General features: G+C 49.6%; 1 protein-coding gene across 1 annotated transcript in view; it reads right to left on the bottom strand.

The window, feature by feature from the left end:
- Positions 1–1,027: 1,027 nt before the first annotated feature.
- Positions 1,028–10,685, bottom strand: part of Sned1 (sushi, nidogen and EGF like domains 1) — a 39,367-nt gene continuing 29,709 nt past the window's right edge. The window contains 5 exon segments of the mRNA XM_010606626.3: positions 1,028–2,649; positions 3,353–3,365; positions 3,368–3,435; positions 7,777–7,864; positions 8,408–8,524. Of these exon segments, the coding sequence (XP_010604928.2) occupies positions 2,613–2,649; positions 3,353–3,365; positions 3,368–3,435; positions 7,777–7,864; positions 8,408–8,524 (323 nt within the window). The 3' untranslated portion in view covers positions 1,028–2,612.

Here is a 10,685-nt window from a genome sequence, read left to right as displayed (position 1 = left end):
CTGGATAGCTTTTTTTTTTCTTTGTGAATGTCCCTGGGTCTTTGTTGCCTTGGTGGTGACTTATCTAGGACATGGGTTCCTCTAAAGTCTGAAGCCTAGGTGACCTTAGACCCTGGACCAGTCTGGCCACCATCTGCTTTTGTAAATAAAGTTTTATTGGAACACCCTGCTCATCCATTTGCACATTTATGGCTGTGCCAACAGTTGACCTGAGTGGTTGCCACAGAGGCCTGCAAACCCTCCCAAAACCCCCTGAACCTTTAAGTAAAAGTGCCAACCCATGTGTAGACTAAAACTGTCTAAACTCCACTTTAGTAGTGATTAACATTTTCTGTTTCCATCTCACAGTCCAGACAGCATAAACTGGAGGTGTGGAATGGGTGGGCTCCTTGTTCACCCTGTGGATCCTCCTGGTCTCTGTTGTGGAAGTTGACTGAGGTCTTGTCTCCTCCATGTGTTAGGGCTCAAGGGAGGCTTCTCTCTCTGACATTGAGTCTGAGGGCTGATTTCTGAGTGCTTCAGAAGCATTACTGCAAAAGCCCTGCTGTCCTAGGTGTATGGCCATCTCTGCTTAGGCACAGACTACACCTCCAGGAAACTGTGGCCTGGCTTAAGTTATAGGAGCTTCAGTTCCTCAAAGGTGACTAGTACTAGAGGAGTCCCCAGGTATGCTGGTGGTGTGTGCAGTTGTCTGTTTTTTCTTTTTCTTTTTTGGTTTTTTGAGACAGGATCTCACCATGTAGTTCAGACTGCTCTGGAACTCACTGTGTAGCCCAGGCTGGTCTTGAACTCACAGCAATCCTCCTGCCTCAGCCTCCCAAATGCTGGGATTACAGGCATGTGCCGCCACGCCCAGCTTGCAGTTGTCTGTTTTTTAAAGGTCACAAAAGGGGCATGGGGCTCTTCATGATCCAGTTGTTAGACCTCATCTTTCTGATTTTAGCAACCTTTGAGGTGGGTAGAATGACAAGCACATCCCAAATTCTTTGAAGGAAAAACAGTGAGGCATGAGGAGCAGGACAGCACACTTCCTCCTTTTTGCACAACTGCCTTTTAAAATTGGAGGTTATTGGCACTGTCCCCCAGCGCATCCATACTCTTCCAGTGTCAGAATTCCAACCTGGCTGTGTGTGGAGGAGAGCATGGGAGTGGAGGCCCAGACTCACTCTGGCTTCAGGGCTGCCTGGGCTCAGCCTTGAGGCTTGCATTTGAATCCACAGGCACCTGCTCCTCCACCTCTTTCCCTTGGTGATGCTGAGTCTCCTTGCTGAGGCTGCTCTGGATTGAAAAGAATTTTTGTCTGGATGGATGTATTTCTGTTTCTTGTTTTCCTCATTGTTTCAAAATAAATGTTTTATATGTCAGTGTTTGATAATTAGTTGGGGTTTATATAGTTTTTACAGAAACATTTGCTAGACGAGTTTTTGATACACATTAATATTTTGGGTGCCCTGACATAGATATATTTCAAGCCCTGAGGATGTCTGTGAGTTCTTGGTCCCTACCAGGATTGAATTGCTTGCACAATTGGGGCATTATGTCTATCTTTAGAGGGTGAAGTGAGGGGACAGGAACTGAGTGTTGTCAGCTGTTCTTGACAGACTTCACATCTGCCCTGGATTGGCTGTTAGGCACTCTGTCACATACGCCTCCACTACTGCTTGTTCTTCTGATGCCTGTGGAGCTGTACCCCCCAACCCCCCGTTGATATGGTCCCCTCCTTGGTATGAGACAATCCCAGAAGTCCCTGTGCTTCTGGCTGGTCTATAGCCTTTGAGTGATATTTCCTCTTCACCTCCTCGGCTATGTGAGAAGGCAGACTGTGCCCAAGGTGGCTCCTGACAGAGGCCCCTCCCACCCTGCAAGGCCAGCTTGTCCAGGGCAGCACAGGCAGCTGTTGGAGACCATCAGGCTTTCATCCCAGTGACGTGGTGTGCCTGAGAAGTTCAGTGAGGAACAGACTGCAGGCTGCAGGTGGGTTTGTGGTCCCACCTAGTATTTTCCAAACCTTTGTGAATACTAATGCTCTTTAGGAATCAGCAGAGCATATGGGGGCAGGCAAGTAAGGGTGGTACAGGGGTTTATCTGCCAGAAGAGTTTGGGAAATGATGGATCAAATAAAGGTAGTGTTACTTTGATTTCAGGGTTCATGATGCATAGAATAACAGTGTCTGCTGTCTTCAGGACCTCTCAGATGTCCAGTGACCATCCATTTTTCTTCCAGTAGAATCCCATTTGCAGTAGGATGCTCTTCTGGTACCCCTAGGGTTCTTCACCTGCCTTGCCCTCCCACCACCTGATCCAGTCTCCCTCCAGGAGTCCAGGTGTTCTTCTGGGAGGTTGCCAGCCTTTTTGAGGGCCCCACTGTAGCTGCTGTCCTTCCCCGAGAGAGGAACTTATTTCCACCTGGAGATGACTATGTTTAAAGCTGACCAGGTTATGCCTGCTGGGAGGTATGGGTAGGGATTCCACAGCCTCTGTTCAGCGTTGTAACAGCAGCACCTGCTTGCTTGTTGTGGCATTGCCAAGAGAAGCTGCAGTACTTGGCCTGGGGCAGGTGAGCCCACCTTTCCCTCTGGCCAACAGCGCTCAGGTTGGTGGGGTAACATACCTTAAGGTTTCTTCAGTGTTTGACTGTTACTTTGTTTCCTGAAATAATTAAGAAAAATTCTTTTGAGAGAAAGAGACTGTGTACCTTTTATCACGCATGCCCACCATCCGGGATGCTGCCAGATCCATCTGCCACTCACATCTGCTCCAGTGGTGCACAGACTGACATTTCAGTGTGGGGCACCTGCCTGGCTCCAGGTGGTCACCATGGAAGGAGAGAACAGCTGGCTGGATATGTGTCACAGGGATAGTGTGGAAGGGGACAGGCAACAGCTGCCTGGGGAGGTGGAACAACACACTAGGTGAGTGGCACCCTGCAGGCTTTGCCTGGTCCCCCATCATGCTAACAAAGGCTGTGTCTATGGAGGGGATGACTGAGGATCAGACTCCATTGTGAAAGCAGTGAAACCCCAGACAGCAGTAATCTGTGAATCACCTAAGAACCTTTGAGAAGGAACCTAGGTGTGAGTGCAGTAATTGGGTTTCCTGTATCTGCATTTAAACATTTAGACCTGTTGGTAACACCATGCCTTTTCACTGTGGGACCATGGCATGTGTGAGTATGCAGACTGCCCATGCCTTCACGCCCAGGCTGGCACAGATAACACAGCTTCTAAGCAGTCACTGCTGCACAGAGGCAGCATTTCAGGGCCCAGACACTTGGCTCTGCCAACTCCATCACCACCTTTGCCCATTGCCTTGTGAGCTGCATGCAGGCCTCAGCTGAGGTCCCGAGATGTACCTGTTTGGGGTTTCTTGAGCCTTGTGCTTTCACAGCGCTCTTTGAAGCAGACATCTTGGTGGACTTTGTAGATTCTTTTATACCTGTTGTCACAAGAAAGCACCGTGAAACCAGACACCGAAGTAGAATGTTGCCCAGCTGCTTGGCCTAGGCTCTGCTGACCACCCTCAAATGAATACCAAGGCATTTGAGGGCAAGATTCCTATTTTCCTGATAAAGTCATACCTGTGAGTACATGACAATGTCCAGTATAAAAGTCACGAGAGTTTTTAAGCATTATCTTTACTAAGTATAATATACGTAAGATATACCCATTTTCGATTGCATTTTGATGAGTGTTGACAAAGCTGTATGGTTTTAGAAGGTACAATGCAGCCGGGTGTGGTGGTGCACGCCTGTAATCCCAGCACTCAAGAAGCTGAGGCAGGAAGCTCTGTGATTTAGAAGGTACAATGCAGCCGGGTGTGGTGGTGCACGCCTGATATCCCAGCACTCAAGAAGCTGAGGCAGGAGGATCTCTGTGAGTTCGAGACCAGCCTGGGCTACAAAGTGAGTTCCAGGTCAGACTCAACTACATAGTGAGACCCTGTCTCAAACCACCCCGCCACACAAAAAAAAAAAAAGAAGAAGAACATACAATGTAAGGAGACTTTGCGGGAAGCAGGCCACTTTGAGGCCTTGTGAAGGGATAACACCATTCTTGTCTATTTGGGGATTTCATGGAGAAGATTGAGAAGTGTGCAGATGTGGACAGTTTGGACCAGGAGACTTGATTATAAGCCTGCCTCTTCCATTTATTAATCAGGCTACTTCGAGTAAGACCCTTTAACTTGTACGTCTTGGTGCTATGTAAAGTGGGAGTTCTGCCTACCACTCTTTCACAAGTTTATAGATGACAGGAATGGGAAGGGGTTTGGGTCTGAGCCACACAGTAGCTTGATGGCAGAGCTGTCGCTCATGCCATCTGGTGGATCCTTTGCTAAGCCTGGTGCTTTTGTCTCCCACGGTGAATTCCCAGTGTGCACAAAACAGGAAGTGTGACTGTTAAGCTGGATGTCTATTTGACCTCAGAGTTGCCTACAGGGTTAATAAAGCAGACTTCTGGGGATGTCTGGGTGGGTCATGAGGTGAGACCTTGGATACTCTATCTGGGCCTTGGGCCTCTGCCACCGCTCCTCTTTGCTTCACACCAGCATGGCCTGAGCAGCTTGGCTCCACACTATACCTTTTCATCATGATATTTCTACATTGGAACCTCCCAACCCTGGACTGAATCCCCTGAAATCATGAGCCAAATTAAACCCCCTCCTTTATGTTGTGAATGTTGGATATCTGGCTCCAGTGATGGGAAAGCTGACTAATATGAAGTAATGTTTTCTGATGTTAGAAAACAAACAGTCCTAAGAAAACAGACTGTAAACTCTTAGAAGACAGGAACATGAGACGAGCCCTGTGGTCATCCTGCAGTTCAGCCTGGAGCATCTTTAGATTGCACTGCAGAGGGAGCTGGGCAGTGGTCATGCTGAGTCAAGGAAACAGACTGCAGTGAGGAGGTAGAGGTGGCTAGAGTTGTGGGCAGTGTACTGGAGAGGAGGGAACTCTTCAGAGGAGCAGCCCCACAAACCTGTAGCTGCAGGTCAAGCTATGCATGCACATGGTGGAACCCACAAGGCTGGGCGAAAAGGACATAAGGAACAGTGTCATACTACAACTGGAGTGGACAGATCTCATTTAATAACAAGGGGGCAAAACTACCTTAGAATAAGGCTACTCTAAAAAAAGCCTCAAGAAGATCAAACTAAACTCAAAAAATGCCTTGCAGAAAAAAGACAATGTCTTGAAAAAAACCTAGCACTCAGTACTGTAAAATTTGTAGTTCAGGATCCAGTGAAAAATTATGACATGACATTCAAAGAATCATAGGAAAATATGACCCATAATTGAGAGAAGAAAAGAGAATGATGACAGCGGGCAAGAACCCTAAAACATGCATTTGCTTCATGTTTGGTGACTGAGAGCCAGGGATTTAGCTCAGTGGTGCTGCTCCCTGCCTCACAAGTGCAAGGTTCCAAGTTGGATCCCCAGTACCAAAGGGGGAAAAAAAAAGAAAAAAAGTTAAATCTGATGTTTGGTGACTGAAAGGGAAATGCTAACATAATGAAGAGGAAAATGGAGGATCAAAGAACTAAATGAAACTTGTAGAAATGATAAAAGTCAGTGTCTGAAATGAAATTTTGTTGAACAGGAATAATGGCAGACTAGAATGGTACAGAAGAAAAGATTATTTCTTGAACACACAGCAGTAGAATCTGTCCAAGATGTCCAGCACTCTTCCAAGAAGTGAAAAGGTATGTAGTGATCTATGTGAAAATATCAGTCTAACACACTTAGGAGTTCCAGAAGGAGAGGAAGAGGAATGGAGGCAAAAAACTAAGAAATAATGGCCTTGATGTTCCTAAGTGGACAAAATCTAAATCCCCAAAGGTATAAAAAAAGGTAACATTTCAGAGACTGAAAACACAACCATACCAAAGCACATCATGTTTAACTTGGCCAGAAATAGTAATAAAGAGAAAATGTAAAAGCCATAGAGTGGGGAGGACACATTAGATATAGTGCAGTCCAGGTGAGCATGACTGCAGTCTTGTCTGAAACTATGCAGGGCAGACGACCGAGGAATGACAGTGCAGAGAATTCATTACCAGCAGACCTGTGCTGTAAGGAATGTTACTGTACGTTGTTTAGGCAAAGGGAAAGTAATAGCAGATGAACAAAGTGTCCATACAAGTATTAGATTTTACTTAAAAAGGTAACTATTGAGAACAAACTTAAAATACTGTGATGTTCACAGGATATGTGGAAGTAAAAGCTTAATGATAATTCAGATGTTGTGGGAAGTGGACCTATGCTTTTTTAAGGATGTGCCATTACACTGAAGGTGGATGCTAATAACTAAAGATAGATTCTGATAACTGAAGATGTGTATTATAAATTCTAGAGCAACTGCTGAACAAACCCCAAATTAAAGACGTATAATCAGTAAGCCAGTGATGAAGGTAAAATGGTATCCTAAAGCATAATCCAGAATTAGGAAAAGACAAAAATTAAAAAGGAGCAGATGGGACAAATAGTAATATAGTAGACTTAAACCCAGCCACATCACCCATTATGCCAAGTGTAATATAAACAGCCTAAACATTCTGATAAAAAACAGGTTGATCGCAGGTTGTCAGATTGGATGTAAGGCAAGACCCAGCTGTATGCTAAATCCAAGGTTACTTCAAACATGCAGATGGGTTATAAGGAAAAGAGGAAGCGTTTGGTAAGTGAAGGGCTCTCCTTAGCAGGTCCTTAGCAGCCCAGCAGCAGGCTCCAGGGTAGCCAGCAGGGTGGAAAGTGGAAGGAGCTGTGTGCATGGACAGTTACACTGCAGAGCCCAGGGTCATCACTGGGAGCCCCATCTGGGTCTGAGGCGCCTGCATTTTCCAGCTGTGATGGAGCCTGGCTTCTGCTGAGCTTGTGAAGTTGCCTGCCCTTGCCCCCTTCTTCCCATCCTCCTCAGGGCATCCAGTGTGGTTGGTGAGATGTATTGACACATCACTCTTCAGCTCAGAAGGCTCCGGCAACCGCTCATTTTGTGGAGAACAAATGTCACGGTCCTTCTGAGGGTCCCTTTCCCTCCCACCACTCTTGTCTCACTGGCTTCAGCCCTGCTTGACCCCTGCACTGTTTCTCACACACTGGGGTGCTGGGAGGCAGGACCTCAGGGATGGATAGTCTGACCTTCTGGGATGTTCTTCCCTCAGATCCCCACCTTGTCCATGTCTGCAGTGTCACCTCCTCTGTGGGACCTACCCTGACCACTGGCTTTCCAAGCCTTATCTCTCCCTTCTTAGCACTCTGCCCAGCATGACTGCTCTCAGGTTCTGCCTGCGTCTGCACTGAGCATTTTGCTGCTCACTGTGTGCCATGGGGCGTGGAGCAGCCCATGCACTGCAGGTGCTTGCTCAGGGCTCTAAAGCTGAAGCCATTGTGAATGTGACTCAGCCACAGGTGTCAGCAGTGATGGTCCTCAGAAATGAGCTAGGCAGCTCTCCCTCCACAGTCCACTGTACAGATGGAGAAGCAGCACGAATGATTTTCCAGGGCTCGTCGTAATGGCAGAACTGGGACTGGTGGTCTCATGTGCCATCTATTTTCCAGGGGGCTCTGAGGAAGGGAAGGATGGTCAGTCCCGATATCCATGTTGATGTGGCCCAGTGTCCAGGGGGGTCCAGGATGTGGGAGAGGAGGCTGAAGGCATGGGGCTAGGGGCCCAACTGTAGGGCCTAGCTAGTTACTCAGCCTTGCTGCCTCAGATTAGTAAGAAAACACTGGGGAAGTTGATCTCCACTGTGGGGTGAGGCTGAGAGCAAACAACTTACACATGGTGGCAGACGCCTCCCTCCCAGACCGGAAAGGACTTTGTCTCCGAGAACAGCCTTGTGCAGGGGCGAGGCACCTTTTCACAGGCTGTAGGCACAGATGGGGACAGGTAGGTTCTTAGGAAGAAGCTCTGGGCTAGAGCACAGCTTTCTTCCTGCCCTTCGTGAGGCCCTCACGTGGAAACCTTGGGCTCTGTACTTCCTGCTTCCTGGGATAGAGGCCTTGTCCCCAGGGGTGCTCAGGGCCCACAGGGATCGCCCTGGCTTGGGCTGTCCTTGCAGCCAGAGAGGCCTTGGGATGGTATAACAGGGTGGGATGGCCACCCTTGGCATTCAGTCCAAAAGTGGAGCCTGTTCTTCCTGTGGGTTCTCACCTCTACTCTTACCCTGCAGCCATGCCATGCTGTGCTGTGGCTCCTGCTCATGGCCTCTGTGACTTTTCTCAGGCCTCATCAGGGAGTACCTCTCATCCTGGTGCTCTGGTGGCTGTGCAGACCCCCATTACTCCTGGTCACCTCAGAGTCCCTGCCTATCAGCCTCTGGACCTGGGCCTCTCCCCCAGGCCAACCCACTTGTGCCCATCATGCCAGGACCAAGACCCAGTCCCTCTTCATGGCCAGCCCTGACTTACCGAGCTCACAGCGCCTGCCTTTGAACCCTGGCCTGCAGTCACAGCTGTAGGTGTCAGTGCCAGGCACACAGGTACCTCCATTGTGACAGGCATTTTCTGAGCAGCTTCCTGGGGCACCTGGAAACAGCTGGGAGAGGTCAGCTGCAGGCATGCAGGCTGCCCCATGTCTGTCAGTACCCGGTGGCTGGTCTCATGCCAGGTGTGTGGAGAGAGGGCACTGGGAGGAGGTGGCTTACACTGCCTGGGCCTGACCTCTGACTTCAAGGAAGGAAGAGGGGATGGGTCAGCCCTGGCCACATCCCTCTCCCTGCTGTTCTGCTGACTTGCCCTTACCCAGGCTTGCTTCTGCTTGGAACCTGAAGTCCCTGTCCCTGCATCACTGCCTTCAGGGCAGGGCTCCTTCCCTGTGTCCTCAGCCCAGGCAGACCTCTGTGCTCATGTCTGTGCCCTGCAGGCAGCTGTCTGCCCGCCTCCCTGTGTGTCCCCACCACACCATGACAGCCTGGCCTTGCCCCTCAGAGGACCTGCTGCCCATAGCTTTTGTCCTGTTTCAGCTTTGTCAAGACTTCTGTTGACTTGTGTTTTAACTTAAAAAGCATAGAAGACTTAAGAATTACACTTTGCCCACTGCATCTAGTTCCAAAGAAGGCTCAGTCTCCCCCAATGTGGAATCCAGTCCTTCCCCAGCTCGGGCTCATGGGGCTCCCCAAGGACCAGTCCCAAGGTGCCAGGGCAGGTCTCAGCGGCCGTAGCTGGTCACAGCCCCCTTGTTCCCCACCATTCCGACCCCACCCCCATCCCTATCCTCTGGGGCATTTCTTTTTCTCGTCAGTACTGGGGATTGAACCCAGGGCCCTCTCGCTGATCTATAAACAGTGTCCCCTTTTTGAGAACAGGGCTTGCTATAGCCCAGGCTGACCCTGAACTGGCAGCAGTCCTGCCTCATCCTCCCCAGTGCTAGAATTATAGTTGTGCACCACCATTCCCAGCTTACCAGCTGGGACAGTCTTGCTAAATTGCCCAGGCTAGGTTTTCAATCCTGCCTCAGCCTCCCAAAATTCTAGGATTACAGGTATGTGCCACCATGCCCAGCTGGAGGGCTTTCTTTTTTGCTTAAAATGAATTGTGGGCTTAAAGAAAAACCCTTTATTATTCTTAACCCTGCCACATGTTAATTGTGAAGAACCTGAGTAACTCAACTTTTACCTAGTCCATTTTGTGCATTCCCATTTTTCTGTCACCTTTTGAAGAGCTGCAGAGTAGTTCACAGCACTTCTCTTGTGAGCCCTTCTCAGGTATCTTACCTAAGGATTAGTGTCTCACAACCATGGGGCCATGATGACAGATTAGCACATAAGCCAAGTTCAGATTTCCCTGCCTACCAAGTACAGTCATCCTGCACCCATCCAGGGCCTGCGAGCCACATGCTGGCAAACAGAACAGGCCTGCAGTGAGCTTGGGGCAAGCAAGGGGATCAAGAGGAGCCAGCTCATGTCCATATTTCTCAGTTTTGTGAAATCGAGCATTCAATATGTAATGCAAACCATCTGATGGGATGCCTGCTCAAAATGTTCCACTCAGAAGCAACAATGTGAGTGCATGCAGGGTAAGCTGTGTCTTCACTGCAGGATGTATTCCTTGGTGGCTGCTTGCTGGCCTGCCTTTCTGCCCTTGAGCCAAGAGCTGGTGAGCGTTCCTGCAGTGAGGGGAGGGTGCTGACAGTAGAGCCAGCATTTGCAGACACCCTCCTTCTACTGCAGCTGCCCTGGGGGACCATCCTCTGGGCTCACACCTTTCTGTGTACTTGGCTTTCTTTGGGGTCAGGATGATGGGTGAGCCCATCTCGTGGTGTTACTCAGGAGAAAGGGCCACAGGGTCCAGGCAGGGCCAGAATCTGACTGTACAAAGCTTCATCTGTCATGCTGTCCACAGGGAAAAGCCTCCCTGGATGCCTCCCTGGTCAATGGCTGTCACAAGGCAGTCATGGACCAAGGACAGTGCAGGCTTCAGGGCCCACGTGCTGGCCCAGCCTTGGGGGGTGTGTCAGACTGGGCTCACTGAGGTTCCTCAGCTGATTCCCATTTTGCTCACTCATCACTGCCACATGGAGAAGCGAAGGTGTGGGGCTTGGGTGAGCAGACGGGGAGACAGCCCATAGGGAGACGACCTTCTCACGCGGAACTATGTGGACCAGCCTGCTCCCTGCCTGTGGCCTGTGGAAGGACAGGTGCCACCAGTAGGTGGTGCAGTTGGCCCTATGCTTTCCCGGGGGGGGGGG

This window comes from Fukomys damarensis, unplaced genomic scaffold (genome assembly GCF_012274545.1).
Source record: "Fukomys damarensis isolate Sample0158 unplaced genomic scaffold, DMR_v1.0_HiC HiC_scaffold_16, whole genome shotgun sequence".
Taxonomy (NCBI): domain Eukaryota; kingdom Metazoa; phylum Chordata; class Mammalia; order Rodentia; family Bathyergidae; genus Fukomys; species Fukomys damarensis.
The sequence above is the reverse complement of the archived record's forward strand: the minus strand, read 5'-3'. Positions and strand labels throughout refer to the sequence as shown.